We start from the raw sequence: 27,472 nt of genomic DNA, 5'->3' as shown, positions 1-27,472 counted from the left end.
CCCAGTAGGCACCCGGGCGGTGAAGCTGTGTAAAGAGACATGCTCTGTGCTGGAGCAGAGAAAGCAAAGTGCGTCACGTCAGAGCAGAAAGGAAAGAGGTATGCTCGCTCTGCAGGAAGCAATGATGAATGCACACCGTATGATCCTGAGCCAGCTGGTGATGGAAAGGAGGAAAGTGCTCAATAGTCCCAGCGAGGTCCAAGCATGCCCGGTGGTAATACAGGTAGCAGCTCTGGGCCAGAGGCGCCCCAGCAGCCGATCCCAAGGCGCAACCAGTGCTGAGTGCACAAGACACAAAGCAGAGCTACTGCACCAGCACCGCACCAGTGCCAACAATGACCACAACGCCTCTAAAGTGGGACTTCCACCCTCATGCTCCTCAAGGCACCGAGCCATGGCATTTGAGTGTCCTGCGATCTGCGCACTGTATACCTCACTAACGGTGCCATGCCGGAGGAGCTGCATGGGATAAGAGGCGCTTTGCACTGCCAGGCACTCTGAGAGGCCAAGCCTCATTGCGCACCGATAACACCAGGACACTTCTGCGCAGTACCATCAAGAACGCCCTGCCACGGAAGGTAATTTGCCTGCCCGGTGTGCACACTGTGACACTGTTGTCACCATGCCTGTCCTGTGGGTGGCACCAACACCGAGCCACTACAGTTATCCTACCTGTGGCCCTGACTGCCTGCACTATAACACTCTAACTACCTGCCTCCAATGTCACCCTGTCTGCAATGCCATGAAAGGAAAAGGCCAACGTGGGTTAGGGAGTGGTTCCTGCTGGTTCCCTGCACCGAACCAATGACTTGTGGCCGACCAACCGAAACAGGCAGCCCTGGCCCCCAATGCCAAAGACCAGTGTGATGGGCAAGCCATGGGTTGCAGCTCGTTACGAGTGCTTGTGCACCCTCCTGTGTCCCTGAATGAATGAGACATTGCTGACTGGGGAAACATCGACGAAAAGGAGGTGAATGATGTCACCCCGGGCCCGAGCAGCCTGGACATGCAGCGATCCTCGTTGCGCTGACTTGCCCACATCATCAAAGGACTATGCCGATGTGGCCCCTGGTACCTGCCAGGTGCGGCTTTGCCGGTGTTGAACTGTGCCATCAATGGACTTGGACCCGGATAAGGGACACCTGAACGGACGCTGATGGTCTCCTGCAGTCCTGCCATTGCTTTAAGAGGACTCAGTAAACATGCGTTTTGATGCTGTGAACCTGCATAGTATTTACATGCTTAAAGTGGTCTCAGTAAAGGACAGTGATGTGAAGCTGTGCTCTTACAGTTGGTAGGGGTGCTCTATATGGTACCAGTGGTTATCCGTGAGCGTCATGCAATGGTGGTAATTCCGTACCCCAGGTTAATAAAGGGTTTGTAACTTGCAGTCCAACTGCCAACCATCCACCGGGGGCGTGCCCCTGTGACCATCACCTGAGGGTGATGGGTCGGTAGGTGATATGTTTATAAGAATGTGAGACCATATGTGTGTCAATAGCACATCCTGTGTGAAGTTGGTCCCACGACTCTGAAGTAATTTTTTTATTTTTTTTTTTATTTTTTATTGGTTTACATTAAACCTTTAAAATATTTGCTTGAATTGACACGAAACCCTTCATTACCCCATTACATTGGCAACTACTTCCTTCAACAATGACCTCCTTCATTTCCACTCCAGTACATGACCTATTTTTGCTTCTAATCTTTCTTCAATAGAGGCAAGGAAGGAGGTCAAAGGTAGAATCAGTTTCATATCTGAGCCATTCCACATATGCTTCCACCATTCATCAGCACATACCGACTGGTGTGCACTATACCAGCCGCCTAAGTAGATTGATCGTATGTCTTTCAATGTTGTACAGAAAAGCACCAGGTGTTTTATAGATTCTGGTTCCTTGCCACACAACCGGCACGTCGTCGATCGATCCACATTTTTTGCCCAATGACTGATTCTATCTTTTGTTTTCATTGCATTAAGGCGGAACAACATAAATGATCTTCTTGCTTTCGTGGATGGAAAACGACTCAGGTAAGGTTGAAGGATTCCATAGCTTCTTGCTTCTCCCGGAGACTGTTTCATTGCGTGGGTTTCCTTGCGCTCATCACATGTGTTTATCCAATCAAGGCGCCATATTGACGCCTTAGCAGCTGAAGGATTTGTCAGGAGAGTTTCCACAGTGATATTATAGTCCTTTAGCAGGTTTTCGCATCGTTTTACCCATTGTGCGAGCAGCGCTAAACCTTTGGATGAGGCATTGTATAAGATTTCAAATTGAGGTATTCCCACTTCTGGCCTTGATTTCCGATACAAGCTGAGTTGATTCCAAATTATCCTTGCGTGTAAAGAGATCAGGGCCAGTTCGTATCTTATACATGCCGTTGCAATGCCCGGAGGCAAACTTAAGGTCTTTGTCCAAAACCTGTGTTCCAGCGAAGACCAGTGTGTTGACGAACATCCAAAGGCGTTTTCTGCTCCGTAGGACAGAATCGGGACCACTTTTTGTTCGTAAAAGTTCCGTAAGGGCTGAGTAGAAAAGTTCCCAAATTTCCTATGTAGCTTCAGGCCTTGGCAAGCTAATTGGGCACATTTCCGTTTTGAGTCTGCCACCCACGGTTCATCACATAAGCTCGAATTTAATAGCATGCCAAGATATTTAATGCTTTTTGAAATTTTCAATTTTTCATGGTTCAGCAGCCACACCTGTCTTGGGCCTTTATGTAACCGTTTCGTTTTTAGATTCTCAAAAATAAGTATTTCCGACTTCTTGGTGTTTATCTTTAAGTTGTTCTGGTCCACATATATTTGGACGGCGTCTAATTTATGCTGAAGTCCGATTGGCGTTAGATCTAGGATCACCAAATCATCGGCATATAGTAACCAACTTATCTTTGATGCATTGAGTGTCGGAGGAAAGGCTCTGACCGACTGAATAGAAGCCCCAATGTCAGAAATAAAGAGGCTAAAGATTGCTGCTGCCAAAGGACACCCCTGTTTCACGCCTTTGTATGTTTTTATTTGTGTTGTAAGCGATCCCGATTGATCCAACCGGACAGAAATTGACGTATCATTGTGTAGTTCTTTTAATGCCGCCAATAAGCCCACAGGACATCCCCACGAAACCAGCTTCTGCCACAATAGATCACGGTCAATCCTATCAAAAGCCATGGAGAAATCTATAAAACTAAGAACACTCTCGAGTTCGTTCTCAGGGCCTCCATTTTCAACAGATTTAGGATCAATAAATTCAACGAACAACCAACAGATTTTACGAAGCCTGCCTGTCTTACGTCAACTCTGTTTACAGACTTGGCCCATGTAATCAATTTTTTTTGAAGCAGAGAAGCAAAAATTTTTCCCAATACATCAAGTAAGGCCACTGGCCTATAATTTGCAGGATCTAATCGGTTGCCTTTCTTGAATATAGGTATTATTATTCCTGTTTTCCATGATGCAGGGATTTGTTTTTGCTCATTAATTCGTCTGAATAACTCTGCGCATATCGCTGTCCATAAGTCTGGGCACTGTTTAATCATCACGTTTGACAGACCATCTGGGCCAGGCGCCCGAGAGTTTTTTGCTCTCATTATTGTCTCGTATATTTCGTCTTCTGCAAAATATAGGTCCCATGAAGTTGTGTTAGACATTGATTTAAGAGATGGCGAATCGTTCTGATACAGAGCTGTAAAATAATTTATCCATTCTTTTTCAGGCACTGGGCATATCTGTAAAGCAGCTTGCGGAGCTTCAAGGGCATTAAGTATGCGCCAGAAGTCTCTGCTGTTTTTGTTTACGAGAGTCTTCATCATAGCTTCTGCATCATTTTGCATCAATATGGCTCGATGACCTTTCATCCAGTTTTTATAGGATTGTCTTGCAGATTTGTTTTTCGCCACAATATCGCCAACCGGGCCTTGATTATTTCTGCGGATTTCGGCTCTCATTTCACGTTTTCGCTGTCTTATAAGTAAGTCGAAACTGTGCTTGTTCTGAAATGACTTATTTTTCGTACCAATATCTTTTGTTTTAAATTGCCACAGAATTGGGCCATAGTCAATGACTTTCTCAGCTGCTGTGAATTGTTTCTGAATCTCTAGGACCTCTTTATCAACTAGTTTTAACCGTAGCCTGTTGGGTGCAACTGCAACTTTTGATCGCCATTTTTCTCTCGGATTATTATTCCAATCTTGAAATGTAAATTCAAGTCTTTCATGGTCGCTGTTGGTCATTGGACAAATTGTCATCGATTTTGTTTTCTTATGTATATTGTTAGACACAAAAATATAGTCAATGGTGGAACTTTGGCCATCACGTCGCCACGTTGGTTTAGAATGAATATCACCTTGTGTGCAGCCATTTAACATTGTCAGGCCTCTTACTTCCATTTCATCATTCCATGCTTGGGCTAGCTTGGTTTTTAGGGCAGTCTGTGGTTTGAAGAGGTCGATGTTTAAATCCCCACAGACTATTATAGCAGTTCCACAGCCGGATTCTAATACATTATCAAGTACTTTCGTAACTTGGTCGATGAATTCATAGGATCCAGTTCGCTGATGGTTCCAATACAGATTAATGATAAGTATCGCGTCATTCTTATTATCATCAGCTGCAGACTTACTTATCTCAGTGGCCTGGATGTATGGCGTCAGATTGACAGATCTTACTAACCGGTATCCAGATGACCGATTTATCATCGTCAATAGGCCGGCTATTGGTCGACCTTTATCAGGCTTGATTGCGGGATTCAACACGCATTCGAAATTTGCCACAATAGGTAAATCACACATCCAGGTCTCTTGAAGGCAAATCAAATGTAGGTTGGTGGCCCAATTATTGGTCAACAAATGACTAAATCCGCGTGTGTTCCAAGAACTAAACGTGAGATCTTGTTGCGACTCGTTCTTTGAACATTAGCTAGTTGCTTTCCTGTTCAGGGCATTCGCCATCCAGGTCCAATCTTCTTCTGCGGTTAACCGTCGTGGCATGGTGGAGCGTTCTAAACTTGTGGTCTCGTTTAGTTTCTCGTTACTTATTGTAATTTCGATTTTTCCCATTAACATGGGAAAATTCTGAGTTCCAGCTCTCAACTCATGCGACTGGGGTCCGGCTTGGAAATTTTTGTGATCCATTTCATTCTTATCAAGATGTAAGTTTTGTTTTGCCGGTGAAAATATCGGCGTTCTCCTGACCCTCTCTGACCTGTGGTCGTTGTGGTCACGCTGAGCAACATCCCCTTTACGACCCTTATTTTCGTCCTTAGGGCTTCTTCTCTCACAGTCAGTCATTATATAGGCATCAAAACCTAAAGAGTGCAGATCTTCATTTGCCTCAAGTATTACATTTGCGATTAAGGTTGAATTTAAATGTAAAATCACTCTGTCTGTTCGCAATTCATCAGGAAATTCGATTATTTTTAAATCTTTTGAGTCCAGCGACCGCAGTTGTGGAACGTGATGTAAGAGACTTAATACATTTGTGCGGTTCAAGATTAGATTTTCGTATCCATGTAGGCATTCCAGCACTAATTTAGTCAGGGCCTCCGAGTCAGTTGTTCTCATACTATGCCTCTGCTGTCTCATTTTCGAGTTTTGTCCGAGTGGTTCTGATAACTGGGGGTCCACCTTCCGATGTTTCAATGGGATAAATGAAGGCTTTGGTGCCGGAAGCGCATCCTTTCTATCTTTCAGTGGATTCATGATAGCACAGGTCGGACTTGATTCGTTGTGGCTCGTTGGTTGTTCGTTGTTCCTTCTCATTTGCCTATCTCTTTTTTCTTGGAGTGTGACAAACTTCGGACTCAATGGCTCTTCCTTGTCTATTTTACTCTCGACAATTGGATGTAATTTTACACTCCTTCGTCCATTAGCGTCGCTAGACGGTTTGTCAGGGCGAACCTGGGCGTTTGATTCTACTCTCACATCCACTACATCATTATCTGAGTTGAGCTTCTCTGTGCTAACTACAATTCTTGGTTTGGCTGCAGGATCTTCAGTGCCATCGCCAGCGCTCACTTCATCTGAGGCGTACTCCTCATAGACGGATAGATCCATTAAGTCGGTCATTGATGACTCCTCCTCTACGATTTGTATGTTCACATTCTTTTTTGACATTGATTCCTCTCCGGGTTGATACTCCCTCTCTTGATCCTTTGCCTTTATTGCCTCATGTTCAGGATCCACCGACTTGCCTTCTTTAGGAGAATCGTCTGCTTTTAATCGTGAGCTAATTGCTTTATCCACTAAGTGGAACAAGTTTAAGTCTCGCAAGAACTTTCGTGCACCTTTTTGTTGCGTTCTTTTTGGTCCCGGCTTGTTCTTTTGTTTTTTTATAGATGACATATTTCTCGTTTTATCACGCACAAGCTTTGGGCTCACTTCTTTCTTCGAATGCCCAAAAATCGGGAACAAGCCCGACTGCTTTAGTATCGCATCTTGCTCACTTTGCGGGTCAACTACCAAATCTATTATATTTTGTGTCAAAGCAGAGCCGGAGGCAATTTGAACATCCCCCAGTGCTGGGTTCATTGCATTTTGTGAGTGTTTAAACGCCGAATTAAAGGAGAGGTCGAGCGGATTTATGTCACTCTCCGCGTTTCTACTCTTTTTGTTAGTGATAGCTGGCAAGGCCTCCTCCGGCATTAACTGCTCCACTTCTGCCCGGTCTCCTTAGTTCATTACGGCATTCGTGGCAATCTGTGGTATTTCCGTGAGCATCGTACGGTGTAACGAGGCTTTATTTGAAGACTCTATTCGCCGGTAGAGGGGGGTATTCAATGCCGAATTCTGAATATTTACTTTGCCGCTATGGTGACCTGTATTGGGGGTCAAGCCTGTATCAGTCTCTTGAAGAGCAGTTTCCAACGTTTCCCCATTATGGACCCCGTGAGGTTTGCGAAATAACGACAAGGCCTCCCTTGCTACCTCAGCAAATAACTTCTTGTCAATCCTGTCATTTTGTTTGGATATGTTCATATCTTGTATACCTCACAGCAACTGCAGGTTCATCTCATTTTGTTTAAGGCTTCCCAGGCCCTGCGTTGCCTCTAATTGAACCAGTTTCGAGTGCATCAATGCTAGCAGGGTTGACATATCCTTCACATTGTCATTTAATGATTCATAGAGTTTTGTAAATGGTGCAAGAGAAATTGCCATGGCCGCAGTTAAGGACGTTAATAAATCGTTTGGTGGGACCTGACTATATGACACTCGTTTCATATTTTCATTTCTCTCAATTGATTTTTCTGGGTTGGAGTTGTAGTACCTCCTCTCTCTTCTTATTTTAGGAAAGGGGCGTTCCCCAATCGAAGAGTCTGAAGTTTCCTCGTCTTCTGATGATGCCTCGAGCGTCGAGTTTGACCTACTAAATTCATGTAATATTACACGTTTTCTCTGTTCATCATGCTCTTGTTTAGCGGCCCTATTCTGAGAGATGGGCACATGACTCTCCTGCATCTGCCTACCCCTCATAGGTGATACCACTTCTCGAGCCATGTTGTCCTTCAGTCTGTCTGCTCCCCCACTACACTGACTAAGTGCATTGTCATACATACTTGGCTTTGTAGTTGATATAGCAGATCTAGATACGGTTCTTGGTGTTAATAAAAGTTGATTGTCACAATTCCTGGATTTATTTAGGTTAAATGCATTTTTCAACACGGTGGAAATCACCTCTAATGAATTTCTTTTTTCACCAGGAGTATTGACATTTAGCCCAGTCATGATACTTGTGCTGGACTCTTTCAGTGCACTACCATGATTTTGCAGCTCTAACGTTAGTTCCTCATTGTGTTGATCGTCTACATTGGCCTTATTGTGCTCAGGACTGACAGGAGGATCCGTGCTGTTAGGTATAACGTTATCATTTCTTATAAAGTTGGCATTGTATAGGTCAGACATCGTTGTAAGTTTACTTACCGCTTTTGTCTGAAACATATACTCCTCCAACGAGTCTGCAGGCATAATGACCGCCGCGTGATCGTCTTTTGAGCGGTCGCCTGTTCTGTTCCACTCGCCCGCTTCCAGCGGTGTCACGGTGCTAACTGCAACACCGCTCAACCTGTGCGATGTGTGCGTTCCGCCGTCACTCTTCCGGGCGGCCACGTCATCAACGTGCGTCGGGCTTGTCCTTTCCTCACTCAGCTCCTCCTCGGGATCTCTCCTCGGGCTCGGCTCCAACGCCGCGGCTTCGCCTAGACAGCCACGACCATCTGCACTTGGTAAGTGGGACGCCGTCGCAGCTGTATATTCGGGTATATCAACTACAATTGTTGGATTATCACATACTCGCAAAGCGTTGGTCTTCGTCTCCGCGGATAATGCGAGCTCAGAGCTCTTACAGCCACTCGTATTGCAAGACGCTTCCGGGTTTGTAATTAGGTTTACAGCATTTGGATCATCATTGGTCCGGGGTTGCGATTCTAGCTCTTTACCAGTATCAATGAACACGCTCTCTGAGACTTCTGTTGTTGAGTCCACATTACCGGACACATCCTGGTCGATATCCTCTGCTATTTCGGTTACCGAACTGCATGATGCATAAAGACTTTGTTGTTTTTTCCTCGATCGTTTGGCATACTCCGGTGTCTCATCCGTAGATGCCGCCCTTTTTAAGTGGGATCTTGTTCTCGGAATTGTGGGTCTCTCAGTGAGACTTAACTGTTCCATTTCTTCTAGAATGTTGGTTCGCCTATCGCCGCACGCCAAACAGCAAACAGTAGATACAACAGCCCTTTGCACACAGGGAAGTAATGTTGTTCTGTAATGGGACAGGGGGAAAATTAGTTACGCTGTAATACCGTTTGTTTTGTTCCTTATGAAAAAGGAGGGATGTTGTGTAGTGAACCCTCCCATGTGTGTTTCCCCTTTATGGGGATGTGTCCCTCCCATAGGCATTGCCCTTTTAAAATGGGCCACGACTATGTCATGGCCCAAGTTAATAAAAGGGATCGATGCAGGCAGGTGTGACAGAACGACTGCAGACTCCGTAACGGAATGATCTGAGTGTCTGTCTCTCATTGAGGCCTGCAGGCCCACCCTGAATAAGCAGGGCCTGCAGGCCAGGTTGCCATGGGGCCCCCTGCCAAGAAGACAGACAGGGTCCGCATGAGCCGGCAGGGCCAGACCTGCCACAGCTAGAGGTACAAAGCCTCTTAGGTGCTGGCGTCCCATTGCACCTCAGGGTGGGGGCTAGTCGGATGTCCTCGACCAGCCCCACCCATCAATCCTCAGAGGCATAATTCCTCTGTGACACTGGTGTCCCATAGTGTCCCAAGGAGGGGCTGGTTCGATGTCCATGGCCAACCCTCCCCCGTAACACCTACTAGCTGATTTCTACTGTTTGTGAACTGGAAAAAATAGATGTGAATTTATGAAGACATACATTGCTTAAATGTGCACACTGCCATTCTATATTTGGTGTCTAATAAACGAGGTTCTTTAATTTAGGTAATATCAATAAACTGAGATCTTCTGAAAGTGATGTCAGCAAAATACAAAGGTGATAGCTTTACTTCACAATTATCAAAAGATTTACCAGTGTGATCTCAACTAGTTGTAAATAAGGGAAAGGTATGGCTTATGCATATGGAGGTAAGTAGCAGGATGGCTGTAAGTTAAACTCGGTTACTATAAATAATGCAATGTTTCTAGCATTGCAGTGGGAAACCTGCAGAATGGCAAACATTACTTTTGGTAAATGATGGATTGCAATGAAATCTGCTGTATTGTCAAGGTAATTCCACGAACCACGGTTAAAACCATTCAAAACCTATCATTATATCTGTGCAGATGTACGCTACAGGCTTCTGACTGAGGAGATGATTGTGTTACTGGCATTGCCACATAAAGTAGCTATGATGCATTTCCCGTGGGCACAGTGTAGAAGGAAGCAGGGTTTCCCTGCAAGGGAGCTAAGGCAGGACTCGTACCCCGAGAGAACAACATGTCAGGCATCAACAGTGCTTGGTGCGATTATTAATTCAAGCAAGCATTCCGCAGCAGGTCATATTTAAATAACAAAAAGCTCACTTGGGCATCACATTAAGTGTTCTCGTTTCCCAGCGCACAGTGTGACCTAGATGATTATTGAAAGAGCCCCGGGGACTACCATTATAATGGATTCTCATTACTGTAAACATCCTGCAGACTGCTCGGTGGCACGAGAAGGGTTTGTACTAAGGAAAGCGCAGCAGAAATCAGAACTAATTTGGTAACTGCACGAATGGAACCGTCCAATCATCCTGACATTGTATTCAGCTGTGCTCGTCACGATTTTTAGAAGGGGCAATGCAGCCAATAAGTAACAGGCATTAAAAAGGTTGTTTTAAATGCTGTAGCTAGAGCTTCACATCGTTTCCATTTACTTAATCTCTGTTTTATTTAGAACAGAAGCAAAGCACCACAGCATGGAATGCTGGCTCTATTCTGTGGTGGGCCAGCACAGGCATAAATGGCTTCCTGGTATTGTACGAAATTACCTAATACTAAAAGTTCGACCCCCAAAAGTCCGACCCCTATATATATATATATATGTATATATATATATATACATATATATATATATGGGGGTAACGTGAATACAAATGTATAGGGGTAAGGTGTGGCGCCTGTGGGGTCTCCCCACACATATATATTTGCGGAAAAATGGAAAGAAAAAAAAATCGGACTTTTGGAGGTCGGACTTTTGTATTTGGTAATTTCACGCAGATCCTGGCTTCCTATCCCGACTGTTAATTACAAGAACACAAGGTAGGCAGGACCTTAAACCATCATTTCCTGGGCTGAATACGTATCACTCCAACAACAGGGGGGAAAAGAGGGTGAATTCAATACACGTAAATGATCAAAATATGTCATTTAGTACTTCCATGTCACCGCAAAATGCTGGCTTCGACACATACATGTTAAAAAGCGGATGCTATGCACATATGAAGAAGAATCAAAAAAGGCACAAGGGCAAAGAAAAAAAATGGTGCAGAACAATGTGAAAATGTGTGAGGATAGCGAGCAAAATACATAAAGAAATAGTAACACAATTTTCTATGGTGTTCAATCTGGTTCTTAGCCAGATACTCCTCTTGAATCACAGTCTAAAGTGCAGTCGCAAAATCCTTGTCAACTGCAGTGTCCAAATGCATGTTATCACCATCCATGACTTCACATTGGAAAACCTCCTTGAACCCAAGAAGGGAAAGAATGAACGGAAATACAATCATATGCAGTCTACTAGGAGAGACAATATACAATTTCAGTTCTTTTCTTCCATCCAAAATAATCTTGAGCGCTATGATTCCTAGTTTCAACTAATGACCCTGGTGGGGCTAGTTTCCTGTTCCTACAATAAATTGCGAATGGACATGTGTCAAAGACCAACAGTTAGAAAGCAGTAGTGTCAAAAAATAAAATAAAGCTTTTACCACTAGTTGCACTTACTTCAGTTAGATCAAGTATGTACACTGTGTTCTGTTGGTGCCCAAAGATCACATGCAGAGCCCTAAGAGAAAGAATGCCAGAAAAACGGGAGCCGGGATAGGGGGGAGAGGATGGGAAGAGGAGAAGGATGTTAAAAATGTGTACTAACATGCCAGGGGACCTGGTGTTCCTGATTGCAGATGAAAAGACCCACTGGCGCTTGGGCTGCCTAGAACATGATGCAGCAAGGTATGGAGCAGATGCCTTCTGCTGATGTTCCTATCCCGTCTCTACACCTTCAGGCACCACTGAGCAAAGCTTACATTTGGACTGGAGCCAGGGCACATTGTTGTGGCACTCAAGGGTTCACACTCTTTCTTTTCCTGGTGTGGCTGTCGCATTGCCCCATACCAATCACAGCCATGACAGAGAGTATTGTGACTGGTAAAGGTTCTGACCAGTTTCTAAAGTTGTAGGTGTTCACAGTCTGGATCTAGTCGCATCATCATAGAAAAGGAGGAGTCACTTCATGTTTCTGATCTTTCTATCTATTGGCCTGTCTCTCTTCTTTATATCTTCAAGATTTTGGTTTACAGGTGACTATTTTGTTATCTTTGCTCAAACCAGTTGTTTTGCCACCTCCTCCTCAATGCCTATTAAACAGAAATCATTCTCTACAGGAAGTTGACTCTCTTGCAAGCTCAATATGGTTAGTTAGTAGGGACATGGCCACCCCTACCTAAATTTGCTTTTGCCAAAATGCACATACACATTCTAAACTCCTTTGATCAATTTTCCCAAACCTTGGACTACGCTAGCCTGATGGCGTTCACCTACAGTGCTTTGAGGCCATACCAATGGGATAAAGGCACTATAAAAATGACACATTACATTTCTATCGGGCGTCCACCGGGACACATGACTGAGACTGCTCTTCCAGCTTTTGCTAATTCGATTTTGCATGTGCATCATCCTAAACTCTCTTCTGCTTTAGCCCTACTAGGGTTGAGTCCTGCCTTTGCTACTGTTGATCACTCTGCCTCTCCTCTTTGTCTTTATTTCTTTGGTATTTCTGGTTCCGGTTTTCATGGTTATCCTATTATCTATCTAAGTACTCATTAGTTGTTTCTTGGAAGGGGCAACATTCCTCTATTTGACCTCTTCTATTCCATGTACCACAGGGTTTGTTTTAGGTACTGTCCTATTTTCTCACTATACCACACCTCTTGCCTGTTTAATTACAGAGCTTGGGTTTTGGGCTCACATTTAAGCCAACCATACACACATTTTCTTTTCTTGGACTTCTTCAACTTCTGAGCTTCATCAGTATTTATGGTTAGCTATTGTTTGTTGAAAAAGTTTCTATATCTCGGGCCAAAGGAAATAGAGATTATTTTCTTTCCTGCTCCTTCTTCTATATCTCAAACTATGTCAATTTCTTTCCCTCCTCTCTCTCTCTCTTCTTATTTATTTTCAAACTTGTAACTTAAGTTTTGTGTTTAGTAGTACATCATTATCTGGTTAGGACCACATTGCGGCAGTTGGACTGGTATGCCACTACTGGCTTTTCACATTTTTGGAAGATTCACTATTTACTGACTTCTTCTGCTTCTGGATTACTTATTCAAACTCTTGTTCTCTCTCGTTTTAACTATTGCTGTTCTTTCTATGTATGTTTACCCAGTCAAGTTATTCTTTGTCTTTGCTCTCTTCTATAGTTTGCTGTTTGCATTCTATTTCGTCCTAATTATTCAACTTTCTTATTATTATCTCAGCTGAGGTGGAACTCTATTCCCCCTCGATTTGACTTTCATTTCTTATGATTTGTATTCAAGCGTGTTTGTGCATTAGCTCGTGGCTATCTCTGATATCTGATCTCACCTTAAAGTCTTAGATGCTTTTTTTGTTCTTCCTCTCAATTCCTTCTTTGGACTTCAATTCCTCCTTGTGCTTCTTCTCAATGCTGTTCTTTTCAACTGCTAGTCTCCAAAATGGTGAACACTCTCCCTCTTGATATTCAGTCCTCTCCTACAATCTACTGCTTACTTTCTGCTTTTGGTTAAAATGTTGCCTGTGCTCATGATTTTGGGCTGTACATTGACCATTTCTTTGTTCCTTTTTGGTTATACTTTTTTTGATATTAAATCTGTTTTTTTCATTTGTTAGTATAGTTTTGACTACAATTCGTAAAGCACTTTTGATAAGGTGCTATAAATAATTTCAAATAAATAAATAAGTGAACCAAAGTCTTGGGTTTTTGCAGCAGAAGCCTGTGAATGAAGGAAAGTGCTACTGCTGGTATGCAGCAGTAACACAGCTTTGGTTAAGCAACCTCCCCGCCTTTCTTGCTTGCTGCATTTCTTTAGCTAAGCTGGTCCCTTCTACAAATATTACACTTGTAATTGAGCGACTTTCTGTTTATTACCCTATATGGGTGTCTTTATCCATTCATGTTTTTTGTAACTAATGTTTTTTGTCTATTGATTGTTTTGTATTTTATGTGCACCTGTAAGCCTACGGGTCACTGGTTGAGCGTTAAAAATAAAATTAAATAAGGTAAAGTAAATTTAGAAAACAGGCACTGACAATTGCAGGGGTTCAGACTCCTGCAGGGGAGTGGAGAGTGAGAAGCCACCAGGCTCAGAGAAGAGTAGGAATAGTTAATCTGAGGAGCATTGTACAACAGCATGATCTTTGTGATGGAATGCTGGTGCATGGATTCTGGGCCTCATTACAAGTTTGGCAATATTCTGTTGGTAAATCTGCCTGAATCCCGCCAAATGGAATTATCATTACTGCATCTTGGTCTGGCGGAATTACAGCCAGACTACAAGTGGTGGTATGGCTGTGTTAGTTCCCATTTATGGAGTTTTCATTACTCCATGGGGACTTTGGTGGAATTATCACCAGCAGTAATTATGCCTGTACTAATTCCACCGATTTTTGACGATTCTTGGCTGTAATCGACAAATTACTTCAAGCATTTTTCTGGAGGTTTTCCTCTGCCTCACCACCAAAGTTGTAGTTCTAATGAGGCCCATTGTCTGGTGATTCTACCATGAGTGTGGCAGACACACTCATGGTGGAATCATGGAATATCCATGCTCCTTCTTTTCATCCCTTTGCACTGAACGGATTGTATATGTTAAGCAGAGTATAATTCTTTCAACAGGTGCTCGATTATTTGCAGAGCTTGAAAGACATCATGCATATTACATCAACATTTTATTCATGCCTTTTATGAATATGCATGTATCAACATTTGAAATGTGAATAAACTTAACATTTGATTTAGAATTCAGAATTCGTGTGGATCCGGTCATGAACATCTAGGAACCAGGAATCTTTTTTTACATGAGTGGTCCCCGACAATGCCTGGCCACTCCCATCTAAGGAAGGGCTGTCCCCCACAATGTCTTCTGTTCGAAACCTGTTAATCTGATTGTACTGCACATCTTGCAATGTATGTCTGAGAAGTAGCTTCATCTGACCAGATGTCAGTGCGCAGTCTCAAGCAGCCATTGTTGTTTCTTGTGACTCTAGCTTTCCATTTTGGACATTAAATGCTGCAGGTGTTAATGTACTGATACATTATTTGGCAGCAGCAATTTACAGCGCTTTCTCTGATACCGTCCATGCCTTATCACGAACTTTAAATGTAGTGGCAATTCGGCGCATGTATGTAGAGTCCGATTATGTGAGGGACCTTTATTTTTGCAGTATGAGAAAGTTTAATGGAATTTGGTTTATACTAGTTTGTGGTTTTCAATTCACATTAAAGTAGACTATTCAAGATCTGACTCTTCAGAAAAGGCATTCCACTAATTCCCTGTTCTGCTTAAGCCTAGTCAGAAATCTCCCTCATTCTGGCACCATTAAAGAGCAGGGGCTCTGCTTTACCCTCTTCCCTTACCCGTACTTGCCACCTGGTGCTGTTGTCCTCCTGCTTATGGATCATGCACTGGTGCTGGCACTAACTTCCATTTTACTCACAGGGCCGTCTATGGATTCACATCCTCACCTTATAGGTGTGCATGCTGTGTTTCCATACCAATGCAGCACCGCTCAGAAGTCAAACAGCCTAAAGTCTCAACCCAAATCCTTCATGCCACAATTGGGTGCTATCAGCTGAAGGACCAATGAAGGGCACGATTCAATCTGGATCGGTGCCCCAAATCACCACTAATGGCCCTTGATTCACTCAGGAGAATTAATTCAGGCTTCTGGCACCTAATCAGCATCGCTTTCTCCCCCACCGGCTATAAAGCTTTATTAAACACACATTATATTGGTATTGCAACAGTCTAAATAGGGGTGTTAGTGGCAGCCCATTTGCAAATCCGCTGCCCAGCATAGGAGTGGCCATTTTGAACACAAGTCCTTGAACAGCCATTTGCAACATGATCCAGGGTGAGGCTCCAATATTCCATCTCCATTTTTCCCTGGGCCAGTTGAATACATTTAGTCTGACATTTCTTATGTATGCTTACTAACGTGTATGTGTTTGTGCATGTTTTATTTAATTGGGTCTTTTTATTGTAATAAGAAACAATGTGCACAGTTTTATCTTTTCTTAAAAAAATGAAAGACAGCTTCAATAAAGCACTAATCTGTTAAATTGAAATGATTTGCTTGTTTGCCTTTATTGCTTTTTACAGTCCTTGTTAAGTGAGAGTTATTTGAGGCTAGCATTTAATTCCTAAAGATCCTATAGAAAATTGTAGAGGCATCATTCCAATGCCATAGTGCACTAACATCAAATACGTGAGGTTTAGCTTTCAAAGTGAAAAAAGTTCAGTTGACGGTGGCAAACATGCAAGTAAGCCTGTACTTGTAGATAAACTCATATCAATCACACTAGACACATCTACACTATAATACATAATCTATTCTCTGAGTATTGAAGGATGAGGGAGACACTGGGCCTCATTGTAAGTCATCCAGTCCAGAAATAAAAGTGCTGGTAACAAGTTACCGGCACCTTTTCCGAACTGGCTCATTTCGAGTCTGCCGGTAGGAGCACTGAACAACTAGCCGGCCTGACCTGCTGGCAGTTCAGGCCCCTACCGGCAGGTTGTTCACTCAAGCAACTGCACCGTTACTTACAGTGCCGGTGCTTCAGGGTTCCCATTCCATGGAGTAGCACCTGGATATCAGGCGGAGGTAACGGTAATACGGGGTTGCCGGCAACTGGCCAGTAGCACCAGCAGGTTACTGGCAGCCAGGAAATGAGGGCCACTGCCTCACAAATGAATACAACCAGGTGGCATCCAGACAGACCGGATTCATAGGTTGAGTAAAAGTGAGCGAGAGCTTAATACTTACATTAAAGCCAACAGAGGAGTGCAGTCTTTGAGTCATTTGAGACCACAGGGGTCTGTTCCTTAGTCAGTAATAGCAACATTGAAATAGAAACGTCCAAGTCTGAGGCAGATTCTCAAAAGTGACCGAAAATGTAAAAAGCTCTTTTATGCACTTTTACATTTATGCTCATTGCAGAAATGCACACAACACCTCTGCATTACTCTCAAAGTTGACATGCACATTTCTGGGGGCTGGGACCATAGGTGCTGGCCAACACCTTGCAACACCTTGCAAACATTAGTAATTATGGACTGGCACCAGCAGCCAAGTGGTTTCTGGGAACATACTTCACAAAGGCAGACCCTAAGAGGGGCAGACCCTGAAAGAGGCAGACACTAAAAGAAACCCATGAAAAAAATGTATTTCTATCCTTGTTTGAAGAATAGAAGTGCAAGTTGGAGAGCAGCTGTTCAAACCGTTGCTCTCCTCCTTCAAAAATAATGCATAAAAGGTTAACAAATTGAGCTCACATGAACTGGGTCTTCCTCTGCTCCTAGTCCAAACAGGAGGTGAAGTTTTTCCTATTTGTGGATTTGGGATGTACGTTGAGATGTACCGAAATTCCCCTATATTTGTGTAAAAGCCGAAAGGGAATGAAAAAAAGGCCATCTGAAAGTGTCCACTGAGGCCTCTTGTGGATTGGCGGTGCACCTTTCTTGGGCCTAGTGAGGAGATGAACTAGCACACTTCACTTGCTCCAAAAATGTTTTGAGAATCTGCCCCTCTGAGTACAAGCGAACACAGGAAAGGAAGAAACATGTTAAATGTTATGGGGTGTACGAGTGAACACAGGAAAGGAAGACATATGTTAAATGTTATGGGGAGAACAACTGAACACAAGAAAGGAAGAAATATGTTAACTGATATGGGGTGTACGAGTGAACACAGGAAAGGAAGACATGTTAAATGTTATGGGGTGTACAAGTGAACACAGGAAAGGAAGACACATGTTAAATATTGTGGGGTGTACAAGTGAACACAGGAAAGGAAGACACATGTTAAATGTTATGGGGAGAACAAGTGAACAAAGGAAAGGAAGAAACATGTTAATTGTTATGGGGTGTACGAGTGAACACAGGAAAGGAAGACATATGTTAAATGTTATGGGGAGAACAACTGAACACAAGAAAGGAAGAAACATGTTAACTGATATGGGGTGTACGAGTGAACACAGGAAAGGAAGACATTTTAAATGTTATGGGGTATACAAGTGAACACAGGAAAGGAAGACACATGTTAAATCTTATGGGGTGTACAAGTGAACACAGGAAAGGAAGACACATGTTAAATGTTATGGGGAGAACAAGTGAACAAAAGAAAGGAAGAAACATGTTAATTGTTATGGGGTGTACTAGTGAACACAGGAAAGGAAGACACATGTTAAATGTTATGGGGAGAACAAGTGAACACAAGAAAGTAAGGAACATGTTAATTGTTATGGGGTGTACTAGTGAACACAGGAAAGGAAGACACATGTTAAATGTTATGGGGAGAACAAGTGAACACGGGGAAGGAAGACACATTAAATGTTATGGGTTGTACAAGTGAACACAGGAAAGGAAGACACATGTTAAATGTTATGGGGAGAACAAGTGAACAAAAGAAAGGAAGAAACATGTTAATTGTTATGGGGTGTACTAGTGAACACAGGAAAGGAAGACACATGTTAAATGTTATGGGGAGAACAAGTGAACACAAGAAAGTAAGGAACATGTTAATTGTTATGGGGTGTACTAGTGAACACAGGAAAGGAAGACACATGTTAAATGTTATGGGAGAACAAGTGAACACAGGAAAGGAAGACACATGTTAAATGTTATGGGGAGAACAAGTGAACACGGGGAAGGAAGACACATATTAAAAGTTATGGGTTGTACAAGTGAACACAGGAAAGGTGTGCAAAATGAAAACATGTTTCTTCCTTTCCTGTGATAATTTGCACTCAAACTGCTCTACCCTGCACATAAAGGTTCTGTGACAATTATAGTATTAATGTCTGAGACGAGGTCCCTGTGTTCTTGAACGCTAACAGGCACAATAATGGAGGTATTATCTCTTCAAAATCCAGTGTTATTTTTTGTTTCTTAAAATGAAAATAATTGCCTGCACTATTTGGCTAACACAAATTCCTATCTCTGTCTTAGATTCATTTGAATAATTTACATCCAATTGTTTCACATTGTGAACGCGTAACCAATCGCAGCATTTCTAAAGGTATCGATCGCTCTTTATTGCATGATTACGCTGTTGGTCGTAGTGTATGCTTACTTTGCTCGAAGGAGGTCTTGATCCTTTAGCACAGATCCCTGCAGGTAGATGACTCTTTGGGACCACATTGGGATTTGCAGCACTCGCCGGACCTGGATATCCATCTCCGTGGGACACAAAATCACCACATAGTAATCCTGCGGAACAGATGAATGGTAAATTATCTTTTTGCAAGGCAGCCTCTGGCTCTTTAGGATTCAATCATGCCTTGAGATCATATGCCAATCACAGACAACGGTTATGGATTTCAAGTGCTAGGTATAAGGAGTACGCGATATCACTGCTATTTCCGTCATTAGCCTCTCACAGTATGAGAACCACAGGCAGAAGAGGCCCATCATATAGTTCAGATGGATGGCAATATCTGCCACAAGCAAGAAGCCTGTTCAATTTTCTTTCTAAATTGCATTGAAAAAAGAAAGAACTTCAAATTATGACCAGTTACCTGCAAAGAAGAAAACATAACTAAGTTTATCTAGCATAATAATGATTTGTAGCACATTGAAAACCTTTTATCAAATGCTAATGTTATGAACAATTTGGCTGGACTGGTCTCCCAAGTACTGGTGGATTCATGTACTTGCAGTGGGATGGGAAAGGCATACTCATACTTAGTATTTGGAAAAGCGATGTTAATCATTGGAGAATCAAAAGGAAAATGAAAGGAACATGAAAATAAATCCAGCATGTTCCAATGTTAAGTTATGTTCTAATTTAAAAAATCTTGCAGCAGGCGTTTAATCTGTGATAAAGCCCAATGCCTGAACGTATACACGTGCTTCTTCATGACCTCAAACTTACCCACTCCCGTGCTAATTCTCTAACTCTTTCCCAAAATGTTGAACTTCAGTAGCTTAAGGAGTCTGGCAGAAGGGATGGGTAGGAATGAGCGTAGGTCAAGAAAAAGAGCATAGTTAGATTCCTGGAAGGAAGTAGATGGACATTTCCTCCTAGGCAAGGGGGAGGGTAAAAGTGGCCAGAAGTAAGTGTTGCAAAGGGGAGATGATTGGTCTCTCCTTTCACTTTCAGCTGTTGGTGAATGGAGACAGTCGCCTCTCCCTTGTCCCTGCTTTTACCCACCCTTACTCCCTGTCTCAGGTGCTGGCGAGTTTGCCAGGAGCAGAGGTGGTGGCAGGGGTGAGGTTTCCTTCTCCCTTCTTCTGTGGCATCTCATCTAAGTAGGACACTTACCCTCCCTTCTCCCATGGCTCCTAATGTAAATGTGGAACTTTTATAGCTGGAGCTGCTGGTCTGTAGAGCGTGAATATACATTGAGCCGTTGAGGTGCTTTACACACCAGATCCTCCAAGGACAGGAATTTATGTACAGACGTTTCCACAGTACAAGGCAAAATGTTATAATAATGTTAGTGCCCGTTTCAGAGTACTTTGCCAAGGACAAATTAAAATGTACCCTCAGTAGAGTCCTTTTGGTCTAGATATCTATCTTGGGTGATAGTCAATTAACCCACAGTATCACCCTGGGTGGGGACGCAGGCCAATCAGGTAGCTCCGAACATGGGCTGTACTGTATGGTACAAGCGCATGTTCAAGCTGCCCAGGAAGTCAGCGGCTCGTTCCCTACCCTTCCTCGCTCCGCCTTCACTACTTAGCACCCGTGTCATTTTCGACACGGGTGCTAATGGTGTCCTTAATGTTCCTTTATCCCGCGTCCTGGTGCCGCACAGCTCTGCTTCTCAGGGAAGTCTGTTTTCATGTTGATGATGTCAGAATCATCAATGAGGATGTCATAATCATGAACACTGACAATGGACTCACCTGACAAGCATCACTGTGTGGAGCCGAGCCACAGGCTAAAAGTATGTTTTTTTAATGACACCTTTAGCACCTGTGTAGGGAAACTATACGAGTGCTTATCATGAAATGCCCCTCAGTGTTGGGCCGACCCTCCTGTAACGGCACTGTCACCCTCATTAAAGGAACCTCGCCCTGCTCAGGCCCTTTAACCTGGGCGGTGGGTCTTTACTGACAGGGTCAAACCAACTCCTTGGGGCATTTTGCTTCAATATTGACTTGCGGGAGCATTCACAAATGCTAGACTATATTTTTGCTGCACTGTTTCATACGTACATTGCATGTGAAGCCATATTAAAATCTTACATTGCACTATATAGCATGCTGTTCCTTTTCAACGGTTCACAATGAACACATGAACTATACAATAATATATAGAATGCTAGCCTATTCGTAAATATAATTTATAATCTTTTTTTTTTAAAACTTTATTTACACAACATCCATAACACATCCCAATACAATCAGCGTATATCATAATTTATAATCTTAACACATTTGTACAACCTGTTTTGGCCACTTTAGAAGATTATGTACACACACATGGAAAATCCAGTCATGTTTCTATGTATACAAATGAATGATCACTGTGACTTATGAAAAACAGAGAGAGCTCCTGACATGAACTTACTGATATCTACTCATTGATTGTATGCTGAACTCATTCACCTCCAATTCAGCCCTGTTCATAGCACAGTTGTGTAGAGGAGGTCCCAGACGTGGCCTGGACCCCTGCTCCTCATTTCGAGGTCCCCGGAGCGGACTCGCCAAGGTTTGTGACGTATGAGGAGCCGATGAACCATCAAAGAGCTGCACTGGGACTCTGCCCAGTGTACATCAAAAGATCCATACTGTTGAAGCGCCCATAACCAGACAACCCTGGGCAGCACGGTACCCTATCAGACAGCCGTACCAGCCGCCGAGACGAAATGAAGAGTACCTACAGACTGCCCATGAAGAGACCCAAAGAGTCTTAATGGAAGGCCAGTGGAAATGACACAAGGCTGGACAGATTCGTGAATGAACAAAAATGGCTATCGAAGACAGCACACCAGTGCAAGCAGTTATGAAAATAGATGTAATGGACACAGTAAAGAGACGATGTTAAAACGCGAAGAAACATTGCTACAAGACAAGATGGAAGCAACCAACCAGTTAAACGTCTGTAAATAGGCTTGAAACGCAAGAAGCTAAAGAAAACGATACTGCTTGCAATGCTTGGTAGAAGAGTAGAGCGGCAAGCGCCAACCATATATCTACCTCAACAAGGCACATTATAACAGTGCAACTCCATTTTGTAAATCAGAAATGTACCCAGGCTGCCAGAGGCCTAACAGGCCAAGTGTCATAACCCAGCCAGAGTCAAGAGAAGGAACGAAATTGAAACTCACAAAGAGCGGCTCCTGCCTAGGGAATCAAGGTCATCCAGAGAAAGGGAGGAGAGCGTCAGCTAACACGAATCAAATTTCAGAGCATACCAGAATGCCCCATGAAGGTCAAGATAAGGGGGGCCCTGGCAGGTGGCGAGGCTAAAGAAGAACAAATACACAAAAAGCTGGAAACTGAAGCAGATTCATGGTGAAACTAGCACGTGACCAGCCAGGCGCAAAGAGGTACCACTGCCTGATGTCACCCAGAACCCGAGGATGCCATAACCCAATAAGAGTTATCCAATCCGCATGCTATTATCATATACAGATATAGCACCTATATTTAAGTTACCTTTCCTAACCAATTATATTGCATGACAAGTTTTTAGAATTAGACGTCAATGATGATGAGTTTTGTGTATAAAAATTGCTGTTCAACTGAAGTTGGAGGAAGTCGGAACGAGATAGGTGGTTGCAACAATACTGATTCCCAACTGCTTCCCTGTTTGATGTACTGTTGGAGTAAGTGAATCCTGCACCCCCATCCCTCACGTGGTGCAGCTATCTTGTCTTCAAGTGCTAGAGGGTGAGCACTGACCTATGGGCCCGTCAGTGGATATCTCGTCCTCTTTTACAGTTGTATTATTATTAGCATTCATAATGTCTTCACTTGGGCCCAATCTATGTGGCCACCTATGTTAAAAAAGGTAGCAGGCGCTCCTCTCCAGAAAGAACATGGCATGATAACCTGTTCTGAGATGAAAGTTTGCAGCACACACTTTTTGCTCACTGTACCTTTCACAGATGGGAAATAACCATTTGCATATCAGTCTTTGTCCCACCCACATGGGCAGCCCAGCACCGAAATGCTATGGCAATTCCTCTCTGACAAGAGTGTTACGCTCACCTGGTTCCCACAGGGGTGTCGATCGGACCCGGACAGCTGCGGTCTCCACCAACGTGATGCGTAGTGAAGAGATGACAGTCTGGACTGGCCCGCCTAATCTTGTCTGCTGGACTCGTAGAAATATTCTCCTGCAAGTGGAGAAAGGGATTTAGCCACCCGTGGACTTTAGTGATGGCCCCCCAACAGTTCTCGTTATCCCCACTAATCACCTCCGATATTCCCTTTTGGTAACCGCACCTTATGTTTTTAAATGATGAGCTCTCCATCAGGCATGGCATGCAGGGGCGCGTAGATACCAGTTACTTCACTGGGTTGAAGGTACTGGAGGAGTTCTGGAGGAATATTGACTCCAGTGTCTATAAAGTTCAAAGAGTTCAATATGTGTTACGCTCACCTGGCTCCCACAGGGGCGTCAGTCGGACCCGGACAGCTGAGGTCTCCACCCACGTGATGCGTAGTGCAACGATGACTGACTGGATCTGCCCTCCTAATCTTGTCTGCTTAACCCGTAGAAATATTCTCCTGCAAGTGGAGAGATGGATTTAGCCACTTGTGGATTCAAGTGATGGCACCCCCACAGTCCTCCCCAACTAATCACCTCTGAAATGCCCTCACAGCAATCTCACCTTATATTCTTCAAAGATGACCTCTCCATCCTGCGTGGATTTGCAGGGGCGCGTCAATTCCAGTTACTTCACTGGTTTGAAGGCTCGGGGGAGTTCCGGAGAGTATTGACTCTGAGGTTCCTGGTGAGGACCAGTAAGTATTAAGTTCATAGAGTTCAATATGTCCGATGTTCACTCTTGTTCCCCCCTTCCTTTCTTGTCTTGCAGCTGGCTCGTGAAAAGATGCTCTTGTGGCAGCTGGTGGCGCTCAGGTAAGAGTCTGTATTACCCGGCGCTGTCCGGTAAATGTTGCACGTGGAAAACGTGTTGTTTTGTCTTTCTTTACAGATGCGGCACTTGAAAATATGGAGAGTCACAAAAGGATGCCTCCGGTGGTAAATCAGGTAAGTCTATGGTGGTAAGAATTATATTTGTTGGTCCCCTCGGCTCACCTTGTGGTTTTCTTTTGTCTCCTAGGTGCCGATGTTCGGCGAAGAAATGATGGAGGCAGCGCCGACCCGAAGGATGCTGTGAAGACTGGTGAGTATGGTGCGGCGCTGAAGCTGGAGGTGCGGCGCGTGCAGAAATGATGTTCTTTACAGGTCCGGAGACAAGATGGATCCAGAATCAGGTGTGGAATAGAAATAAGTTTGTTTTCTAATCTTGTCCCTTTCTTTCCTCTTTGTTTTAGGAGCTCCGGATTCGAGGCGGGCGTGGCAGAAGACTGGATGCAGGCTGCAGGCACCGTGAGCGTTACGCTGCTGGATGCAGAATAACGCGAAGCGTGTGTTGCTGGTTGGGCGTGGTTTAAATAGCCTCAAAAGTAGTCCGAGGTAAGAAGTCCCTAGAACCACACCCGAGTAAAAAATAGTCCCTGTAGAAAAATAATCCCTTTCAGGCTTCATGTTGGATTGGAGTCATTTGCAGCATGGTCTGCCTGAGTTAAGTAATGACTATGAGCCTGGCCCATTAGGAGCCAGGACTGATTTCTACTATGAGCCTGGCGCCTACGGCGCCAGGACTGAACCCAGATAGCCCCTTGCCGGGGCTGCTGAGGTTTTACTAAATGTCTAGATGCCTGCTCCTGGGGCTAATGGGCTAGGTCCGGATGCCTGGGGGTAGGCATCATGACAATATGTCCGATGTTCACTCTTGTTCCGTTCCCTCGTTAGGTTGCAGCTGGGTCCAAAAGAATATTGCCTGGAGGCAGCTGATGGCGTTCAGGTAAGAGTCTGTATTACCAAACACTGTCTGGTAAAAGTTGCATGAGTTTAACTTGCTGTTTTCTCTCCCTTTATAGGTGCGGCATAGGAAGATGCGGTGAATTAAACAATAATACCTCTGGTGGTAAAGCAGTCAAGCCTATGGTGGCAAAGAGATTGTCCTTGTTGGTTTTCTCGGCTCACCTTGTTATTCCTTTTGTTTTCCCCCACTGGGTTTCGATGAAGAAAATGATGGAGGCAGCACTGAGTCGAAAGATGCGGTGGACTGGTGAGTATAACACGGCGCTGCTGCTGGCGAAGCGACGCGTGCTGAAATAATGTCCTTTCCAGGCTCGGAGATGTGCTGGGTCCGGAATCAGGTGAGGAATCAAATAATGTCTGTGATCTAACCTCTTCTCCTTTCTTTGCCTTTTGTCTAGGAGCTCCGGATTCGAGGTGGGCGTGGCAGAAGACTGGATGCTGACTTGCAGACACAGTGGGCGTCACGCTGCTGGATGCAGAATAACGCAAAGCATGGGCTGCTGTTCGGGCATGGTTTAAATAGCCTGCAAAGTAGTCCCAGGTCCCAGGTAAGAAGTTCCCCAGAACCACACCCGAGTGAAAAATAGTCCCTGTAATAAAATAGTCCAATGCAGGCTTCACGTTGGCTTGGACTCATTTGCAGCATGGTCTGCATAAGGTAAGTAGTCTATGAGCCTGGCGCCTATGGCGCCAGGACTGATTTCTATGATGAGCCTGGTGCCTAAATTGCCAGGACTGAATCCAAACAGCCCCCAGCCGGGGCTGTTGGGGTTTTAATGAGTATCTGGATGCCTGGTGACCAACCCCAAGTTCCTTACAAATATTTCAAAAAAGGTAGCTGGTGCTCCTCTCCAGAAAGAACATGGCATGATAACCTGTTCTGAGATGAGAGTTTGCAGCACACAAAGACTGATATGCAAATGGTTATTTCCCATCTGTGAAAGGCACAGTGAGCAAAAAGCGTGTGCTGCAAACTCTCACCTCAGAACAGGTTATCATGCCATGTTCTTTCTGGAGAGGAGCACCAGCTACCTTTTTTGAAATATTTGTAAGGAACTTGGGGTTGGTCACCCTGAGTTATCTGGGGGCAACCAGACGTGGACTCCCTGCTCACTGCGCTCAGAAAGGCAAAGCTTCACCTCACTGATGAGGCCCAACAAGGCTGAAACACGTGTATGGGGTTTCTTTTGGTACTCTTGTTCAGAGAGGAATTGCCATAGCATTTCGTTGCTGGACTGCCCATGTGGGCGGGACAAAGACTGATATGCAAATGGATATTTCCCATCTGTGAAAGGCACAGTGAGCAAAAAGCGTGTGCTGCAAACTCTCACCTCAGAACAGGTTATTGTGCCATGTTCTTTCTGGAGAGGAGCGCCAGCTACCTTTTTTTAAATATTTGTAAGGAACCTGGGGTTGGTCACCCTGAGTTACCTGGGGGCAACCAGACGTGGAGTCCCTGCTCACTGTGCTCAGAGAGGCACAGCTTCACCTCACTGATGAGGCCCAACAAGGCTGAAACACGTGTATGGGGTTGCTTTTGGTACTCTTGTTCAGAGAGGAATTGCCATAGCATTTCGGTGCTTGACTGCCCATGTGGGCGGGACAAAGACTGATATGCAAATGGATATTTCCCATCTGTGAAAGGCACAGTGAGCAAAAAGCGTGTGCTGCAAACTCTCACCTCTTACTGGAGAGGAGCGCCAGCTACCTTTTTTGAACTATGTGGCCACCTATGTCATTTAATGCCTGAAATCAGCACTTAACCTCCGATCTGTAACAGATTAAAATCCATACTGTGCATATTCAATTATTGCAATACTAAATCAAGATGTCAAAATGTGCTCGGGCTTGAAGTGCAGCACTGTCTGTGCAATTGTAACAAACAACGTAAATGGAAAGAACCAAAGGAGGACATTCAATATTTGGTTTTACTTCTGCAATCCCAGTCTCCTACATTTTACTAAGGACTGACTGTTAAAGTGCTGTCCTCAGCTCCTGCACATTAGGGGACGCCCCTCTAGTTTATTTGAACCCTGTGACTTGACATGGCGCTTTGGAAGAGTCTTATGGAATGCCCCATGTCAGATGCTGAGTTCACTATGTTAAGCTCTAGCCCTAGAAGCCCGAGGCTAGTGTGCTCACTCATAATATATTCCATGTGAACTGTGGACTGATCCAGAATGTCCCAGCCACTCACACACCAGACTGCATGATCTGGCCACTTACTATGACAATGTTGACACGCGATAGATACAATATGTAATCTAGCAGCACTCACTAGTTCACTAGTTGCTAAGGGTGGGGAAACAGCCAAAAATGTGACTCATAAATATTTGTTGTTCTAAATCCAAACGTTTGGTAACGCTAGAAGACTCATGGGTTACTTTGGGTTGGGAACATGTACCCCCATACTCTCTCACAATACTCCTATCTCCTCTATTGCTCCCCATTGCCCCCCTCTGCAAGCAGCAGAATGATGGTTTAAATATGT

General features: G+C 44.1%; 1 protein-coding gene across 1 annotated transcript in view; it reads right to left on the bottom strand.

The window, feature by feature from the left end:
- KCNT2 (potassium sodium-activated channel subfamily T member 2) overlaps positions 1-27,472 on the bottom strand; it is a 2,640,974-nt gene that overhangs the window by 461,951 nt on the left and 2,151,551 nt on the right. Inside the window, exon 12 of the mRNA XM_069641505.1 lies at positions 19,042-19,178. Coding sequence (XP_069497606.1) covers positions 19,042-19,178 — 137 coding nt within the window. The remainder of the gene's footprint in view (positions 1-19,041; positions 19,179-27,472) is intronic.

Source organism: Ambystoma mexicanum, chromosome 1q, assembly GCF_040938575.1.
Source record: "Ambystoma mexicanum isolate Mex_15411 chromosome 1q, UKY_AmexF1_1, whole genome shotgun sequence".
NCBI classification, from domain to species: Eukaryota; Metazoa; Chordata; class Amphibia; order Caudata; family Ambystomatidae; genus Ambystoma; species Ambystoma mexicanum.
The sequence above is the reverse complement of the archived record's forward strand: the minus strand, read 5'-3'. Positions and strand labels throughout refer to the sequence as shown.